The 20,651-nt window shown below is 34.3% G+C and overlaps 1 protein-coding gene across 1 annotated transcript in view; it reads left to right on the top strand.

The window, feature by feature from the left end:
• Window positions 1-14,162, top strand: part of LOC107666886 (dedicator of cytokinesis protein 1-like) — a 262,036-nt gene extending 247,874 nt beyond the window's left edge. The window contains exons 44-49 of the mRNA XM_016458403.1: window positions 1,639-1,776; window positions 4,325-4,470; window positions 7,620-7,818; window positions 9,956-10,121; window positions 11,683-11,834; window positions 13,583-14,162. Of these exons, the coding sequence (XP_016313889.1) occupies window positions 1,639-1,776; window positions 4,325-4,470; window positions 7,620-7,818; window positions 9,956-10,121; window positions 11,683-11,834; window positions 13,583-13,678 (897 nt within the window). The 3' untranslated portion in view covers window positions 13,679-14,162. The remainder of the gene's footprint in view (window positions 1-1,638; window positions 1,777-4,324; window positions 4,471-7,619; window positions 7,819-9,955; window positions 10,122-11,682; window positions 11,835-13,582) is intronic.
• Window positions 14,163-20,651: the final 6,489 nt, after the last annotated feature.

The following is a 20,651-nucleotide window of genomic DNA, read 5'->3' as shown; positions in this document are numbered from 1 at the left end:
ATCCCCCCACTCACCATCATGAACATCACTGTGGCTTCAGTAGAGTCATTCAGGTTCCTGGGCACAATCATCTCTCAGGACCTGAAGTGGGACAATCACATCGACGCCATCGTTAACAAGGCCCAACAGAGATTGTACTTCCTTCGCCAGCTGAGGAAGTTCAACCTGCCACAGGAGCTGCTGACACCGTTCTGGTTTGGCTCAGCTACAAAATCAGACATTAGAAGACTACAGAGGACGGTTCGGACTGCTGAGAGGATTATTGGTGCCCCCCTGCCCACCCTTCAAGAACTGTATATATCCAGAGTGAGGAAAAGGGCTCAGAAAATCACTCTGGATCTCTCACATCCAAGCCATCTCCTTTTTGAACTCTTCCCGTCTGGCCGGAGCTACAGAGCACTGAACACCGAACCAGGATTGCCAGACAAAAGAACAGTTACTTTCAGCCACAAGAAACTTTCTTTCTTTCTTTCTTTCTTTCTTTCTTTCTTTCTTTCTTTCTTTCTTTCTTTCTTTCTTTCTTTCTTTCTTTCTTTCTTTCTTTCTTTCTTTCTTTCTTTCTTTCTTTCTTTCTTTCTTTCTTTCTTTCTTTCTTTCTTTCTTTCTTTCATATTATCTGTGTGTTGTTGTTATTGTCTCTGTGTGCTGGAAGGTTCTGTCACCAAAACAAATTATTTGTATGTGCATGTATATATATTTGTATGTATAAATAAAATATTTAATAATTTTTGTTTTATTTTATATTTTATTTTATTTTACTGTATAGACTTAAACTATATGGTAAAATATAAAAAGTTTACATTTTTAGAGAATAATCACACAATACACTACACGATTTTATTTTTCTATATTGTTTTTTAAACAAAAAAAATTATATTTTTCAAAACAGCTATAGAAGTTAGAGAAAAAAGCTTGAAAATCAATTTAAAGTTATTACATGAAATTATTTTAAGTACATTATTAGTGTTGGATTTAGAAAAATCATTGTAATTACGAATACCATAGTAAAAGTTATTATTTACACATTTAAGATTGAAGGATCAGGTTGGATTTTTTGGGGTGAATGTTAATGATTTTTATTTAATGTTTTATTTAATTAGTTACATTGCATTTACGTTAATACAGCATTAGTTAACAAATAATGCATAATGAATACATAATACTGTTGTTCATTATGTTGTTTTAGATGTAATGTTTTATTTTTTATATATTTTATTTAAATTTACTGTGTAGTCTTTAACTTCATGACTACATTTAAAAATGCATCTATAGGGAATAAAGTCATAACAGACTTTATTTTGGTATATTGTTTTGTAACAAAGAATGTGTATATTTATTAATACAGCAACAGAAGTTGTAGAAAAAAAATACATGTAAAAATAATTTTAAAGTTATTATTTTATTTAGGTACATTTTTGGTATTGGGCTTAGATAAATGCTTGCAATAAGATATAGTAAAAGTCATTATTTACACGTTACACGTTGGTTGATTTGATGCCGTTTGGTGAATGTATTTTTTTTTTCTCAAATATTCATGTCAGGTTGATTTTTGGGGTGAATGCTTAGTGATTTTTTCTTAATTTTTATGTCGCATTGTGGTTTCATTCCCTTGCTTATGTTTGTGTGCTTCTCATTCAGATCCCGAACCTGGCTGAAGGAGTCCGCATCCACGGCCAGAAGGTGACGGAGGCTCTTCGTCCGTTTCACGAGCGTTTGGAGGCGTGTTTCAAACAGCTCAAAGAGAAGGTGGAGAAGCAGTACGGCGTCAGAACACTAGTGAGTCCCAACAGACAGTCACTTTCCAAACAAACTGAGCCTGAATCATCATGCATCACGCCTTCATCATTCACTCAGCCATAAACATCAGCATTCATGCATTCATTTGTCATCATTCACAGATGTTGTTCATCACAGCTCGCTTGCATGCATCACATTGCCTCAGGATGGACTCTTACCTCACAATACAAACAGATCACTATGAACTATTTACACATTCTCTTTCTGATTTATGTGTTGCATGTTTGTCTGCATTTGTCTTTGTTGGATCTTGGTTTCCTCTTTTGGTTTCTTCCTCACTATCTTGGGACCTTGTTTTGACTTGCTTGTTGGGGAATATAATGCATTATTATTTAAATATGCTGCTTTATAAAGATAAGCTGCTTTAGAATATATACTGTGAAAAACACTACAGAAATTTTGAACTGAATAAAGTCATGGCAGCTGTTCGATGATTACGGGCATTGTACAATTGCAGTTTTAAATGCTTTCACTTGCTTTAATAGAACTGGAAGAATCTTGCAAATTTTTCAAAGTCAACTATAAAAATCCTAACAGTCACTCATAGTATTATCAGGCTGAATGCTTTTTTTTGTCCGCTACTTCATGATAATATGCATGCAAAAATAAGCACTTTTTTAGAATCTTTAACAACTTTCTGTTCAAAATTAAGTCATTAATTATTTTTAATAATATGAAAAAAATTACACTATTTTAGTGAGAAAAATTTTTTGGAATAAAAAAAATAAAGATAATTGCGACTTTTTATTTTATTATATAATTTTTTATTATTATTATTAAGATTCCTCTTTTAATCAGTGGTATTATGTTGTTAATCAAACTGTGATAGGTTTCTCACCAAAATTGTCTTGGCCTGTCCTGGTAATTTTTTGTAACACCTGCCACCAACTTAATCATGCAGTTCATCAGTGCTGTTATTGGGACTCGTTACCTCTTTAACAACTTTCTGTTCAAAATTAAGTCATTAATTATTTTTAATAATATGAAAAAAATTACACTATTTTAGTGAGAAAAATTTTTTGGAATAAAAAAAATAAAGATAATTGCGACTTTTTATTTTATTATATAATTTTTTATTATTATTATTAAGATTCCTCTTTTAATCAGTGGTATTATGTTGTTAATCAAACTGTGATAGGTTTCTCACCAAAATTGTCTTGGCCTGTCCTGGTAATGTTTTGTAACACCTGCCACCAACTTAATCATGCAGTTCATCGGTGCTGTTATTGGGACTCGTTACCTTTTAATTAGGTCTAACAGCGCTGACAAAAGAGCACACCAGTCACTGCTACATTTAATTTACTTAACAAAAACACCCTATTATTATTATTTAGGATGACCTTGTATGAAATGAGAAAGATTACTTATGAAGTTACTTCATACAGCATAGTTTTAATAGATGATTGATGAGTCTCATTTTCATAAACCTTTAGTTTGAAATGCTCTTGCAATTGTACAGTTTAAAACATCTCATCTTTTTCCTTATTCACATCTGGTTGCTGTGGAAAATCATGTGTGTAGCACAAACAAATAGATTTTTAATTGTATTAATGGTATTGATAATTGATATATCAAATATTGTTTTCAATGAAGATTTGTCTTGCTTTTTGCAGAGCATATTTTAACATATTTAATATTTAAATATACTTTATATACATATATATATATATATATATATATATATATGCATTTTTACTGCATTTGGTGCCAAAAACCTTAACTTACATGAATGCAGTCTGGCATTACATTGTCTTAAGTGAAAAAAAAAAATGTAGCGTTTCCTCAGCTGTATTTTGAGATGCACAGGGTCAATGTGAGTCTTTGTAACCGTGGGAAAGACGTTCCCAAACACACTGTACAGAATCGCGCCTCTCCTCTGGTCCGAACAGACATGCTGAGATCCCTGACAGGAGAATGCTGGGAGTCCTTAGGAGGGAATGAGAGACGGGGACAAAAGAGTGAGGCAGACAGGTAGAGAAAGAGAGCAAACGTGTGAGAAAGATCTGTAGCTGGTAGATATTGATTGCCGTGCTCTGCGAAGGTGCTAGAATTAGCAGCGAAGTGTGTGAAAGACTGAGAATGTGATCTGTGCTGCATATCTGTTTCAAGGACAGCTCAGGGCTGTGTGACCGAGAGGAGGAGGATAAGGATGGTATGAGTGATTCATATATTCACACATATATGAGATTCACACACACAAAGAGGGTCACATGAAAACAAGCAATGGGAATAAGCAAAAACATACTCACACTATGAGTTTGGCATTTGCAGCAGGGATCTACTATTATATTGCTGTCTGTCTAGTCAGTGAATGGTCTGAACTCTTTAAGGGCATCTGAAAATTAGTAAATTAACATATATTGTTACTCATTTCACGTGGACAGAGTTTAGGCAATCACAACACAGTGTCAGAGAGAGGGGAAAATGCTCGTCAAAACTTAATTATGACTATTTTTGGTGCAAGAAAGTGTTGAATATGGCCTCTTTTAAAGAATTGAATGTTGTGATGTGTTCGTGTGTGTTTCAGCCTCCCACGTCGGACGAGCGGCGGGGCAGTCGGCCACATTCAATGGTTCGGTCCTTCACCATGCCGTCATCTCAGAGGCCGCTGTCTGTCGCATCTGTGACCTCCATATCATCAGAAAACTCTCCCTCCAGACCGGGATCAGACGGGTAAACACACACACACACACACACACACACACCATCCAGACTAGTGCTAGAGCAATGTATCTGCAGATATTTCACCTTTCTTTCTTTCTTTCTTTCTTTCTTTTTTTCTTTCTTTTTTTATTTAATCTGTTTATACATAGTTTTTGGAAAAAAAATTAATGCTTTTATTTAGCAAGGATGCATTAAATTGATCAAAACTGACAGTACAGACATTTATAATATTACAAAAGATTGCTATTGCAAATAAATGCTGTTTTTTATTTTTTATTCATCAAAGATTCCTGAAAAAAAAGTCACAATTTCTACAAAAATATTAAGCAGCACAAGTGTTTATAACATTGATAATCAGAAATGTTTCTTGAGCAGCAAGTCATCATATTAGAATGATTTCTGAAGGATCACGTGACACTGAAGACTGAGTAATGATGCTGAAAATTCATCTTTTCATCTCAGGAATAAATTACATTTTAACAGAGATTCAAATAGAAAACACTTATTTTAAAATGTAATAATATTTTACAAAATTACTATTTTACTATATTTTGCCTTGGTAAGCAATAAGAGACTTCTTTCAAAAAATATTAAAAATCTCACTGATCCCAGTAGCATACACACGTAGTATTTAATATTTATATTAAATAATGTTTAATGAAAAATATATTAAATATATTTTGACATGTTAAAAGCTCAAAGAATTGTAATTTTCTTTCTATATATATATATATATATATATATATATATATATGTGTGTGTGTATTAATTTTGTTTTTATTTTACTATTGCAAATGAAAAGATTTTTTGTATAGAACTTGTTTAATGAGAGAACTAAATGTAAATGTTTAATCAAAAATATATAAAGTATATTTTTGAAATATATTACAAATGCAACAAATTTTATTTTAACTTTATATTCATATTTATATATCTCAAATAAGATGTAAATAGTTTAATTGTTCATTTAGCTAATAAGTACAAATAATGATGGAATATAAATCTCTCTTGATATCAGCATCAGCCATTGAAAAAGACCTCTGTTGAACAGGCTGGATTCTTGACCGTGATTTATTTTCTTCTTATAGCCGTTGGAGGAGTAGTACAGAACATTTCCTCGGTTAGAGTGACTTTTCTGATTTCCGTAATGCAGCTTTTTGTCATTTCCATCTCGTCTCTCTGTAGGCGGTCTCTTCCCATTCACACACTTACAGCCGTAATGCACCGAATCACCTGCTGATTCTCCAAGAAGATCATCTTATTGCACTTTGAGAAGTTCCTTCAGTTCAGACAGAATCAGCTGATGCAGTCAGATGGGTTTATATGTGTAAAATAAACATGAATTCACTTGAACTGCGCTTTACTCGGTCTCTTTACCCTGTCAGGTTGGTGGCAGTGTAGCGCGGTGGACACACAGATGCCAGCCAGAAGCATTAATCAGTGCGTGTTTGAAGAAAGTGATTCTATCAGCGATACCCTCCGCTGCGGTTTAATTGTGAAGGGCAGCACTTCACGAGAGCTTTCATTTGATTACTTAATCCAGCTCATTAAAGCGCTTTGATTCGCTTGAGCCCGAGATTCTGATTATGAGATCCGGAGATTCTGCTTCGCTTTTTCGTTGCTTTGCACTTTACAAAACTGCCTGCGAGTCTCAATGTCGGCCAGGTCAGCAGATATGAAACACTCTCACACACACTTTAATGCAGAGATATTTTGGCTTCTACAGGAGCGTGTTTGCATGGATGATGTACGATTTCTCTCCAGTTTTTAAGAAACTAGTTTGTTCTGAGCTTTGGACCTGAAATCCAATAGTGATGATGACAGTTTTTCTGTCTGGGTTCACATACGTTTGTGCTAACAAAAACACTTACTGTGGTTTTCATTTACTTTATGAAACGGCAGATAAGGATGGAGTCGGCGTGAGAGCGTTTCGAGTCAGTGCTGCTGCATCTTACGTTCATCAATCATGTGCTGTTGTGCTTTGCAAACTTGGAACATTTGGTTTTCTGTGATTTATTAACCACTGTTATTGCAGATGTTGTTGATTTAAATGTTATTTGGGTATCATTAGCTTGTTGGCACAATGTTTTCTCAAAAATACGAAATTGATTTATGTATGTTGATGCATCAGTTAGACTGAGTTAAATCATAAACAAAGCACTGTGTTATTTTTTAACAGCTTAATTTATAGCTGGAATATGTATATTATATTCCAGCAATTACAGCAAACTAAGGACATTCAGGAACTTGTTTAATGGGAAAAATATATAAATATTTTATGAAAAACATAAAATAAAACATGCTAAAAAAAAATATATATTTTTTTTTTTCATTTTTGAAATTAATTTTTGTTTGTTTAATATTAATTAATGTTTAAACAAATGTTTGTTTAATATTAATTAAAATATTAATTTAATTAATAATATTTGAATACTTTTAATTTTAATATTACAATTTTTTAATTACAAACTTTTTTCTTCAGAAAATGTGTTTAAAGAAAATATAAATGTTCAATTCAAAATATGTAAAATATATTTCAGGCATATATTAAAAATGCAAAGAATTTTATTTCTGTATTTATATCTATATTTTTTGTCATTTTATTATACTAATAAAATGCAAATGAAAAACTGTTGTATAAAACTTGAAAATGAAAAATATATAGTTGATTTCTTACTTGTATAAAGTTAATTTCTTATATCCATCTTAAAAATGCAAATAATTTTATTAGAATTTTAAATGTATATTTATTTTAATGCTTTTTTTTTTTTCATTGATTGATTGTGGTGAGGCCTGTGAAAATATAGCTAAGTACAAATATGAACAGCTCAGCTGACCAAGCCAGCAGAAAAAAAATTATCCCCAAGATTGAGCCCTGATCTCTGAAATAACATGTTATAAAAATATAATGTATCATTTTCAATTAACTAACACGGTTGGTTGCCATGACACTTGAGACTGTACACCAGAAACGTGCTTTTGTGTTTAAAGTTGGAGCTAAATGTCAAATGAGTGCTAATATTTGCTCAAGACCTCATAAGAGGCTTCTCTGTGATATTAAACATCCCAGCAGTCTTATCCAATACAACACACCCGCCGCTCCGTTATCTCCGTCCTCCTCTCTTCATTTGATTCCTCTTCTCTCCTTCATCTGATAGATTTGCCTTGGAGCCTCTCTTACCAAAGAAGCTGCACTCTAAGTCTCAGGATAAACTGGATCGAGACGAACCTGAGAAAGACAGGAAGGAGAAGAAGAAAGAGAAGAGGAACAGTAAACACCAGGAGCTGTTTGATAAGGAGCTGAAGACGGCTGAGATCCCGCTGCAGCCCAGCGAGGCGGTCATTCTGTCAGAGACGGTGAGTATCTGTCCACACAAATCCATTCACAAATAAAGACTTTCCTCTTAGCCAGGACAAGTTTCCAGTATCAGTCACTGAAAGTAAACTTACTGCATCAGGCATCCAATCACAATTAGAAGTAGAAAGCAAAGACAAAATGTTTGCTTTTGCGGCTGCATAAAAAGAAATGTTGAAAGTAAAATAAAGAAGAACATGCAACATATCTGGCTTGCATTTCACCCCGAAATCAGAAAGGAAAGAAGGAGATGGCGTCTATAATCTAACAGCATTAAGATGATGTGCATTGCTTTGTTATTTTCAAGACAATTTAGTGCATTTTTACTTTTGATTTTTGTAATTCTCATTATTTCCATTACTGTGATGCAATAATTTTTTAAATAATGTCATGTAAGTGGAAAAATCATAATCCTTCATTTTTCATCACAAAAAGAAAATATCAAAATTTAATTCCCCCCCCTCTGATTTAAAACTTTAATTTAAAAAATGAAATAAAAATAAAAAATTGGATAAAAAAATAAATCAATTGAAATATTGCATTGCCAACTAACTGAAATAAAGCAAGTTGAAGTGCTGAAATTATTAAAACTTCAATAGATTTAAAAAAGCAGAAACTATAAAAATTACAAGAATATTTACTAAAATTAAAATGAAAAGAGAAAATCTTAATAAATACTATAATAGTAATAGTAAATATAATATAATAGTAAAATAATACTAAAATGACACTGATTCCCTGAAATTTGATCTGTGTTCTTGACAGGTTTGTGATATTCACATGATTTGGATGCAGTGTAAACCGAAAGACTCTCATTTGTTTGCTTTCCATTTTAATGAATCCTTCCTAGAGCAGTCCTTTTCATCTTTTTGTTTCTGTTTTTGAGGCTGTGTGTGAAATGAGGCACGCGTCTGAATCTGCACTTCAAGCTCTTTGAATATGAATAGCAAATGCACTCAAGCAGCTCTAGAACAAACAGCACGTAATAAGAATAAATTGACCCATTCAGAGCGTCTCTGACTTCACTGACTAATGTGGCATCGTGAGGGAAGTGCGTAACCTCACCATTCTGAATAAAGAAAAACTAGCGCACATAATTACTCGGCCCTGGACCTTCTGCATAGTTTGTCTTTTATAAATCATCATAATGACCTTGACCCTTTCTATAGGCTGCTGACCTCTGCGATTCACAGCCAGCCGATAAAGCAAGAGCTGAAAAATCTGATTTACTGCCTGATTAATCTGTCATGTTGATAACAAGCCCGCCTGGGTCATTTTTTACATCTTTAACGATCATTTTTTAATTGTTAATGTCCTTATCTGATGAAGGACAAAGAATATAAATGTTTAAATAAATGTGTGTGTGTGTGTGTGTGTGCGTGCGCGAATACATATATTTTTATGTTTTATTTATTTTATTATTGTTGTTTTTTATCTGATGCCAAAAGTATCTTCCTGTTAAAAATATGAATTTTTTAAATATTTATTTTAATTTCATTGACGATTCTGAGCAGCAGTTTACACTGCAGAAGTGTTTATAAATGTTTCAAATTTGTAAATATTGTATTAAAATTTAGAATTGGAAGTTACATGTTAATGCACATTTTCAGCACTTACCACATTAGCATAAAAGTTACTTCACTCAAATGATATGCAAAATCTAAAATGAGAAGACTCATTTTAAATAACATTTTTGTCATGATACAAAACTGGTTCAAACTAAACCTGCTCAAATCTGCACTGGCGTTACCTTCTATATGGATGTAAATTTTGCATCGTGCCCTATGTAGATGAGTGAAGCAGGTTCAAATGTGTCGGCAAGTTCAGGGTGACACAGAGTGACTTATTATTTGGCCGCCTTTGAAGTTTATTCTACTGATCGTATATTAATGATGGTCATTTACAACTGGAATAATTCATAAGCCTGCTGAATTATGCATTAGATAAACCTGTATGCTCATGGAAATGGACCTGAGCTGTTTGAATTGCTGTTCTTTACTCTTTTACTCACCCCCCCCCATTTCACGTTCTATTTCCATGGTCACATTTATTCTTGATTTATGGAAACCTTTCATTGGTGATTCCCAGGAAGCGCGGTTCTCTCTGTAATGTTAATCTGTCATGTTTTCCTCTCTCCAGATCAGTCCATTGAGGCCCCAGAGGCCCAAGAGTCAGGTGATCAGCTTGCTGGGCGAGAAAAGGCTCTCGGTGTCTCCGGGAGCCCCTGCCAACCCGTCTGCGCCCAGCATCCCACCTCCCATCACGCCCCGGGCCAAACTGCAGTTCAGCTTACTGTCTGGATCCAGTATGTCATACTTCACACTGATCTGCCATTTTCCCCTCAAGCTTTATTTCGAAACATGATGAAACTGGGCCAGTTTTACTAAAGCAAGCAAGGATAAAAAGTTGATAGTTGAAAAGTTTACAAAAAGATCTGGCTATTTTGGGAAGAAAGCCACTCCACAACATTTATATGTAATTCAAAATCCAGAGCTGACATTTTGGCATCATTTGAATAAATGAAGCTGAAAGACTGCTGTAAATACGAGAAATGATCTAATCAATCACACATCTGAACACCTGCATGCTTACAGCAGTCTGCATATTTGAAATAATAGTAAATAAAAGAAAACTGGCTTTGATGTGCTGAAATGCAGCAGAACTAGTTTTGGCATCACATATTTTCCTCTGGTGTTGTTTCATCAGCGTAATTCATTATACTTTAGCTGCTGGAACAAATAGAGTTGTTGACAATTATCCAAGTCCTTCAGTCTGATTTGCATTTATCATTTAAAGGTTTGGGGTTGGTAAGATTTTGTAATGTCTTTGAGAGCAGTTGCTTATGCTTACCTAATAATTTGGTTAAAAATACAGTAAATTTTTTAATAGTTTTCTATTTGAGTATATTTTAAAATGTTCTGTAATGAATAGAAATTTCAAAAGAACAGTATTTATTTGAAATTTCTTTACTTTCATTTTTGATCAGTCAATTTAATCAATTTAATTTAGCATCCTTGCTATTAATTTCTTTAGAAAAACCTCTCACTGACCCCAAACTTTTGAACTGTAGTGCATGTAGTAGTTGTACAGTAGTGTCATTTGCATACAATTATTTTCATTTTAATATTAGCTGTTTTTGATGTGTAAAAAAACTTTTACAGTATTTTTCTTTATATAAATATTTTTTCTTCATTTTCCTCATGGAAATGAATGACTTGCTGTGGGAATTTCTTTCTCCCACATTACCAGCTTGTCTATAAAACAGGACATATCAGGACAAACTCTCAAGGATTTATTTATGGACCCAGAAACATTTTTACAATCTTTATCAAGTACATGTAAAGAATCTTTTTTATAAAATTGTATCAAATGTTTGTTTTACTTCTTTTGCATTTAGGATATTATGTTGCTGAATGTTTTATTTGTATCTGCCATGTAACAGCCGGTGAATTTAAATAATTGAAATAACCCTCAAAATACGACACGTTTGCTGACGTGATCTGCTCTGTCTCATGCTGTAGTCTGATGACACACAAACATAACGCTGTGGTGTGAAACGCAGGACTCTGGGAGGCTGCAGAGGTGTTAAAGAACGCAGATGAAAGCGTGTCTGATCTGGTCTCCCAATCGCCGCTTGTGAAGACGTGTAATGGATTCAGACTCTAGTGCGAGGCGTTTACTCTCCCATGGGTTCAGCCCACTGTCTGAATTCTGAGTTTGCACCGCATGTCGTCATCTGTGCTAGAACCACTCCTCAAACAACAGATTTACAATCAGTTTAATCTTTTAAAAAGGATTTAGGCAAAGTAACAGTGTCATGCATCATAATATTGATCTTAACAGCGCTTTGTCTTGTTTCTACACAGATCTGGAGCTGAATGGGACGGGTTATGGAGATAAGGGCGAAACTCCGCCCCCACTTCCTGTCAAGAGCAGCATGGGCGACTATGGAAACCTGATGGACAACTCAGACCTGGCCAGTCCGACCACGCCCCCTCCTCCACTGCCACACCAGCGGGTATAGCACATCGTCCATATCCATCAAAGACCGACATACATGTTTATGCAGCGCTTTACTGCTTGATCTTCGTTTCCATTATTTTTACATGACCATTAGTGGTTAAAAATCCATTAAGAAGTCTATTCCTGTTGTTCAGCTCTGAGGATTGTCAGGTGACTGCCTTCAGAGACAAAACAAGTAGAAGAAGTGTAGTGTTATATTGAGGCTGTTGCGGCGGCAGTGTTTGTCAGTGTACTGAATGCTGACGCAGTGAGACTCTTCTCATCGCAGATGTCTGAAAGAACAGTGTGTGAAGCGGTCAGGATGTATGTGTCGGTCAAACGGAGCTTGACCAGAGCAGCTGAAGATGCCCTTGATCAGCTGCTCGTCTCTGGGTCTCTTTCTCTCTGCAGGCTTTTGCTTTTAAGAAATCCCAGATACTGTTTAATTAACCCATAACCTGATCTTCTCTGCCGCTGCTGGAAGTTCCGTCAAATGTCAGTGTTAAAGGTTGAAACAGCTTGAAGTTCTTTGCTCCAGGACTACTATTATTTTATGATACACTTAATGTTCAAAAGTTTGGGTCAGCAAGATTTTGTTAATGTTTTTGAAAGAAGTCTCTTATGCTCAACAAGGCTGCATTTATTTGATCAAAAATACAGTAAAAAAAAAACCGCTAATATTGTGAAATATTTATTGCACTTTCAAATAACTGTTTTCTATTTGAATATACTTTAAAATGTCATTTATTCCTGTGATGCAAAGTTTAGTTTTCAGAAATCATTCTAATGTGCTGATGTGGTGCACAAGAGACATTTCTTTAATAATTTTATGGAAACCATGAACAGCATTTATTTGAAACCGAAATCCTTTCATGTCTTTCAATGCATCCTTGCTGAATTAAAATATTCATTTCTTTTTTTTTTAATCATACTGAACCCAAACATTTATAAAATGTTTATATTTTCCACTTTTTTTCTCTATTTTTTATTGTTTTTACTGTATTATCAATTCAATCACTTATTATTATTACTCATAGTTACTTAAAGTTGTAGTTTAGACATATATTTAATAAAAATATATTACATTGATAATATGTGACCCTGGAGCACAAAACCAGTCTTAAGTCGCTGGGGTATATTTGTAGCAATAGCCAAAAGTCAAAATGATTGATTTTTCTTTTATGCCAAAAATCATTAGGATATTAAGTAAAGATCATGTTCCATGAAGATATTTTGTAAATTTCCTACTGTAAATATATCAAAACTTAATTTTTGATTAGTAATATGCATTGCTAAGAACTTCATTTGGACAACTTTAAAGATGATTTTCTCAATATTTAGACTTTTTTGCACCCTCAGATTCCAGATTTTTAAATAGTTGTATCTCGGCCAAATGTTGTCCTATCCTAACAAATCATACATCAATGGAAAGCTTATTTATTCAGCTTTCAGATGATGTATAAATCTCAATTTCGAAAAATTGACCCTTATGACTGGTTTTGTGGTCCAGGGTCATATATATGAAAAGGAACTATATACAGTATATATACATGTATTTCATTCATTGTTGCTTTCATTTATCAGTCATATCAAGAGACCAGATTATCACAGAGACTTTATTTTTATTATTTACTCAGTCTCTATCACTCTATTATTACTGCTTAAAGTAATATATGAAAAGGAACAAAATATAAATATTATAAATAAAATATTAAAATAACTCGTGTTTTAAAAATGTCACTTCTCTTTTCCTCATTTTCCCAGCACCTTCCGCCTCCGTTACCCAGCAAGACCCCTCCTCCTCCCCCTCCAAAGACCACTCGAAAGCAGACCTCCACTGATTCGGGAATCGTCCAATAAGCGAGAAGACTGCATCGTCAAACAGAGACATCCGCATTGGCCCTCTTCCAATGATTTTACGTCAACATTCCTGACAGTATGGCATGATGAATACCTCACCTCAGCCCCGCTCATAACGGCTGATTATTGTCCACTGCCAGATCACCACTCTGAGCCTCCACCCCAGTGACAATACAAGCTCGGAGACGCAGTCCATTTCACATCACTCCAGGCGTCAGACCACAGCACATATAGATGCAGTGTAACTGGAGTCAGGGAATTCTGGGTACTTTTGGCAGATGATGCATGTTTAACTAAAGCTCCACTTGAGATGAATTGAGGGTTTTCTCTCTTTAGGCAGGAAGACACTTTTTATGCACATTATCGTTGAGACACGTGACCAATTCAAACCATTTTGGTGTCGCATAATCAAAGTTTCCTTTTTCTCTCATTTTTACATGATATTTTTATCCTCAATATTTACACATTTATGTACAGAGGTTTGTATATATGATTTTATTTTGTTTTCTTGAAAGTAAATTTTATCTTTTTTTTTTTTTTTAATTGACCGTTTATAAAAATTGGCATTTTATCCAAAAAAGGGCTTAATTATTATTATTTTTTTAGAGAGGGACAGTAAAGATATTCTTACGTGTATCTTTTATTGATTTTGTGTTGTTGTTCGTTCTCACTTGGAGTGAAAACAACTAAAAGGCATTGTACCAATCAAGCATATAATCCACATAAAAGTATATCGATAACATTGACTGCTCCAAATCCACTACTGACTTCTGAATAAACTCAATCTATTTGTAAAGTGCCTCTCGTTTGTTGCTAATTAATCCAGTGCAATGTAGACATTTAGCAGATATCAGGTTTGTTCTGTCAGAATGGCATCATCCAATAAGGCTCTCTGCTGTTTGTGATGTTACCGCAGGTTAACCAATGCAAAGCAAGTCAACGCTGTCTGGAAAGTGAGGGAAGTTGAGTCTGAGGTGAGTTCATTTATTAAATCACTGCTTGTTGAAACTGACTCATAAGCTCAGTGATCAAGTCCTTTCGTTTGCTACGTTTTCCATTTAGCCTTTTAGTATAACGTGGAGCTGAATCTCAATGACATTGATTGTGAAAATGGCGGACATGTTTGCATCATAAAGACTGCCAGCTTTCACTTTACTAAAAGGGTTTTGAAAATAGCAAAGCCTTGCATTGACTCATACATGCATAATCAATGCAGCATCTGTTATGAGCTGAGGGAGTAAATATGCTGGAGAACATGTTTTGTATGTTCAAGGTCACTTTCGTCGCACATCCAGTCAGAATTACTGCTCTAGTCTGTCAGTCAGCTGATTTACTGTAATTATGATGTTCGTTATGAAGTAATTGGTCTTAAACATACAGCACTCACCATCTAAAAACAGCAAATTATGCAAATCACACTGGGTTGGGTTTTTGTGCTTGTTTGGTGTTTGTTACATGGGTCATTTGTGTGTTCATGCAGAACATTTTGGAGTCTGCCATGTGTTTGTGTTTTCAATGTTAATTGGGCTTTTTGTATTTAAAGAGTTTTTTTAAAAGACACTTTTGGGGTGAAAGGAATAGTTCACCCCAAAATGGAAATTTTATTACATTTTACTCAATCTTAGGATGTTCAAGATGTAGATGAGTTTGTTTCTTCATCAGATTTGGAGAAATGTAGCATTTCATCACTGTCTCACCAATGGATGCTCTGCAGTGAATGGGTGCCGTCAGAATGAGAGTCCAAACAGCTGATAAAAACATCACAATAATCCACAGCACTCCAGTCCATCAGTTAATGTCTTGTGAAGAGAAAAACTGTTTGTAAGAAACAAAACCATCATCAAGGCGTTTTAACTTCAAACCGTTGTTTCCAGCTAAAATCCGAGTCCTCTATCCAAAATATTGCTTTCTCCAGTGAAGTTGTCTCATCTAAATCAGGAGAGAAATCTGCACAGATCAAGCACCGTTTATAAGTGGAAACGGTCCAAAACAGCACTAAACAAATATGTTTGTGTATTTTGATGTGAGAGACAACAGGAGATGGATATTTACACTGGTGCAAGCATTATTATGGATTATGGATTTTTAGCCAAAAGCGGTTAAAAGGTTTAGTAAAAAAACAAAAACTCTTGATGGATTTTTCCTCTTACAAACAGTTTTTCTCTTCACAAGATGTTAACTGATGGACTGGAGTCGTGTGGATTATTGTGATGTTTTTATCAGCTGTTTGGACTCATTCTGACGGCACCCATTCACTGCAGAGGAGCCATTGGTGAGCAAGTGATGCAAAGCTACATTTCTCCACATCTGATGAAGAAACAAACTCCTCTCTACATCTTGGATGGCCTACAACTTTTAAAAATTGTTGCTATCCAGCTTAATTGTGTAACTGAGTTAAGTTTTGTATTCACATTTGTGAATGGGACATGATAATGTAGTGCATGGCAGGAATGACCCGTGTGCGTTTATGTAAATGTGTGTTTGAGATGGCGCTGTTGGGTCACCGGGAACTGAAGAATGTGTGAAATGATAGAGAACGAGATAAACAGTCACAGAAACGTCCTGACATTAATGCCCGACTGAGTCAGTTTCCCACAGTACGCTATTAACATCTAACCTGATTAATCCAGCTGAAGATTCCCTTTGAAAGGAAAGCTCATATTCAGGCACTTCATGATCAAATTCAATCAGAGTCTCCAGGCTGAGCTTCAGATAAGTAGCTTAGTTTTTTCTTCAAAAGATATTTCTTTTTTTTTCTTTCTTTTTTTTTTACTTAGTATCCCATCACACAGAACTGAAATAAACCCAAAGTTATATTTTATGCTTCACTGAGCAGTATGGCTGCATTCATTTAGCAGAATGTGTTTCCATGAAACAAATGACTTTGTTGTTTATTAGAGAATGCTGGGAAAATATCCTGCTGGACTGTCAGTTGTTTTCCCTAATGTTAATTACAGAATTATTGAGGCCTAATACAACAGCTACAGCTAATTAAATTCAACTTTCTTTTTAAACCAGAGGCAGAAAATAACTTAACTCGGTTAATTCCAAATGTTTTCCATGCATTTAAGTGAGAACTAATGTGTTTTGCTCCTTGAATAGTCCAGTGAACCGAATTGCATGTCTTTGCAAGTTTTTAAGAAGTTAATAATAATATTTCTCATTTTCATTTAGTTTAACTTGATGTGCTAAAATAACCAAAACTGAAATACAATGTATATAGATGTTTAAAAATAATTAACTAATAAAAATTATCAAAAAGAATTTCTAAAACATCAACTAAAATAAAAATTAAAACTATTAAATTAAAACAAATTCAAAATATTAATAAAAACCTTAAAAAAGGCATTTTTGTTACTTTAATTAAACGTTAACTTCAAATATTTAAGAATAAATCAATAATAAACTTTTTATTTTTCATTTAGAATAAACTGATGTTCAAAAATAGCTAAAACTGAAATAAAAATGAATTATATAGACATAACATTAACAACAAAACACTTAAAAATCAACTAAAATGGAAAATATAAAATTCAAAACAAATTCAAAAATATGAATGAAAATTATAACATCTCAGTGATAGCAAATAACGCTGGTGCAACTTTGATTAAAAATGAACTAGAGCAATCTTGTTTTCTTGTACCAAATATGGTGATTGTATTTATTTTGTCTGGATCCACCATTGTTTAATGCTCTCTCATAGGAATTAAACAGCTCTGCTCACGTCATTTATAGACTGCTCTTCTATAACTTTTTTTAGATCCTTGAGGCTCAAATGTTGACCGAATCTTGTGGCTGACATCCATATCAGAAATCTTCCGTGCCTCATTTTAAGTGTGTTCGGTATATGTGTCAGATCACAGGTGATGAAACCGTCACCTTGCGAGAAAAGATGATTACATTTGCTTAAGCAATTACAAGGCCAGCAGTGAAATAGACGTGGAGAACAAACCCAGTGTCATTATGTGCTGAAATATCATCTCTGGTCAGGAAATCAATAACAGGCTGTAAGTCAGTGTGAAATGATGTCCTGCCACGGCAGATTGAGTATGCCAGCGCGTAATGTATTGCCTTCACTTTTGATTGACAATAAACAATAATTGTAATGCAAAAGCAAAGCTTCAACCAAAGCTGCACACTAACCGTCTCAGACGTCGACCCGTATAAACGTCTTGTTACTGACAGATGCTTTGAGTCTCCTTTATTGAAATTCCTTTGCTGTTCGATGAATCACTTTGAGCTGTTCTGATTTTAATATAACTGATATATATATTCATACAGGAGGGGCCGAAGGCTAAATTGAATCCATATTTCACTGTGATTGTGTTTGGTCTCTGTGGTGCGGTCTATCACAGCCGGCTCTGATTGGAGGGGAACATCCTCCATTGAACCTCATCTCCAGTGTTCTCATAAACCTCGTCTGTGTACAAATACAGATACAAAAATGGCTCTCTTATGTAATTCTGGGGTGAATTTAGGTAAACTGGCCTGCTTTTTGCCATCTGTTTCAATAAATCACGCACAGACCCAAATTCACCTTTCATACTTCAATCTAAATCTCACAATCTCTCCAGCTCGCATTTCTCCCTGAAATTAATCCATTGATTGATTGACTGACTGATTGATGCATGCATGTTTTTTTATTTATTGATGTATGTATTTATGCATTATCATTACTATGTAAGGAATAATTGATTACGGGCTGTTGAATTATTAGAAAATAATGCACAGCCGAGGTGGTGATGCAGCCACGACTCGCAGTTTGTTTGTTTTTTTTGCATTATTCTAATAATGCAACTGCCCGTCGTCAATTATTGCTCTCTTTTTTTTTTTTTCACGTTTACTGATTCTATTTTATATTTATTGTATTTTATATATATTAGTAAACACTGAAAAACATCATTTTTTTTGGTGCACTGTTCTTTTAACAGGGTTTTCAGTGCATTTTAATACTTGGTTTAGTGGACTCAGTCCTTGGAGAGCCGAGGCCTATTTCTGTATTCTCTGTCCTCCCTCATTTCCAGCAAGAGCTCAGCTTGAGACTGAGGTTTGGAGAGCTTGAAGATCCCAGGGTACAGAAATACAGACCGAAACAATCCCATTTACCCAGAAAAATATGTCTTATTGTTTGTTTTAGAAGCTCTGCTACAACCCCTAGTGAGCTGCCTCACTGCATACTGCCTACAGGTGCTGTGTTAGGTGACATCTTAAAGGAGTAGTTCATTCAAAAATCTACATTTATTGAAAATATACTCACCCTCAGGCCATCCAAGATGCAGATGAGTTTGTTCTTCATCAGATCAGATTTGGAGAAATGTAGCATTACATAACTTGCTCAGCAATGGATGCTCTGCAGTGAATGGGTGCCGTCAGAATGAGAGTCCAAACAGCTGATCACAATAATCCACAAGTAATCCACACCACTCCAGTCCATCAAATAAGGTCTTGTGAAGCGAAAAGCTGCGTGTTTGTAATAAAGGGACTCTATCCATAATATTGTTTTCTCCAGTGAAAAAGTCATCTTGTCTGGATCAGGAGAGCAATATATACAGATCAAGCACTGTTTACAAGCTAAAACAGTCCAAAACAAAATGTTATTATGGATTATGGACTCATATTTTGGCCAGAAGTGATTGTTTAAAGTTAAAAAGTCTTGATGCATTTGCTGGTTTTCACTACAAATCTGATGAAGAAACAAACTCATCTACATCTTGGATGACCTGATTGTGTGTGTACATTTTCAGCAAATACAATTTTTTGGCTGAACTGTAACCTCATAAACTAGTGATTTGTAATGCTCTGTATTGGCAGCATTAACACTGGCATCAATATAGCTGACAAAACGGGAAGAATCAATGATTAAGATTCCTGCATTCACATCCTAAAAGGCAGCTAACTAGGTTTTGGAACAGAGCGATAATGTTAGGCGTTTTGGCTGCCATAGTGGTTTTATTTATAGTGTGATTCTGTTCTCAGGGATATTAATGCTGTTTTTATTTTTGTGGCATTTAAAGCGATTCTGTTTATTTTGCAGAATGCTCTTGGTGGTTCTATTGCAGTGACTAATAGCTTAAAGCAAACACTCATCCCACAAAATTCAAGAACAAACTTAATGTTTAATCAATTTATGCAGTAAATATTTCTTCTGCACAGGAGCAGAACTTCATGCTCTTGTACACTTCTCAAGTTTACCTCGTGAAAGGCTTTTGCTGGAGGCTCAGATGTCTGGAGACCTTCGAGTTTGTTATGGATCCATCGGAGTGCTTTTAATTGTGTGTCTTAAGGCCCAAAGCCAGAATGACATCATAAAACTGCCTGCTGCTGTCTGGCTTGTGTTGCAGCCCTTCTGTCATCTTCTCTTTACAGTTTATCATGGTTGTGTAACAAAACACAAAAGGTATTAATGATCAAAAAGTACAATTAAAAAATGCATGATGATCCCTAAAAATATCAAGTATAAAAAAAATTGTGTTAACTAGAATTATTATGAACTTGGGTTTATTACTTATGAAATCAGTATTTTAACATAGTTTAGGTTTTAATCATGTATTTGTCATTTTATTAGTTTTTATATGTATCCTAAATATTTCTAATTAGACTTATTTTTTGTTTTAGTTTTAGTAATTTTAGTACTTCAACTTATTTTATTTCATGTAGTTGCCATGTTTTTCATATAACATTTATATTGAAGAAAGTAATTTTTAATAGTCATAGTTCACAGTAGTTTTAATTCACAATAACATCACTGATTAAAAAATGGAATGGAATGGGATTAAAAGGAATATTATGTTTTATTTACTGTTATATATATATATTTATTTTTATTTTTTATGTAATACTTCAGTGTTTTAGCAAGTCAATGTATTTGTTTATTTGTTTATTTAGTAGGGCAACAAGTGACCCATTGAAAATGGAAATATTTAATAGGACCAGTTGTCTTTGTGACTATAACTGTGCTGGAAAAAAATCTAAT

The sequence above is a fragment of the Sinocyclocheilus anshuiensis genome, unplaced genomic scaffold (assembly GCF_001515605.1).
Source record: "Sinocyclocheilus anshuiensis isolate Anshui unplaced genomic scaffold, SAMN03320099.WGS_v1.1 scaffold1500, whole genome shotgun sequence".
In the NCBI taxonomy this organism is placed as follows: Eukaryota; Metazoa; Chordata; class Actinopteri; order Cypriniformes; family Cyprinidae; genus Sinocyclocheilus; species Sinocyclocheilus anshuiensis.
The sequence above is the reverse complement of the archived record's forward strand: the minus strand, read 5'-3'. Positions and strand labels throughout refer to the sequence as shown.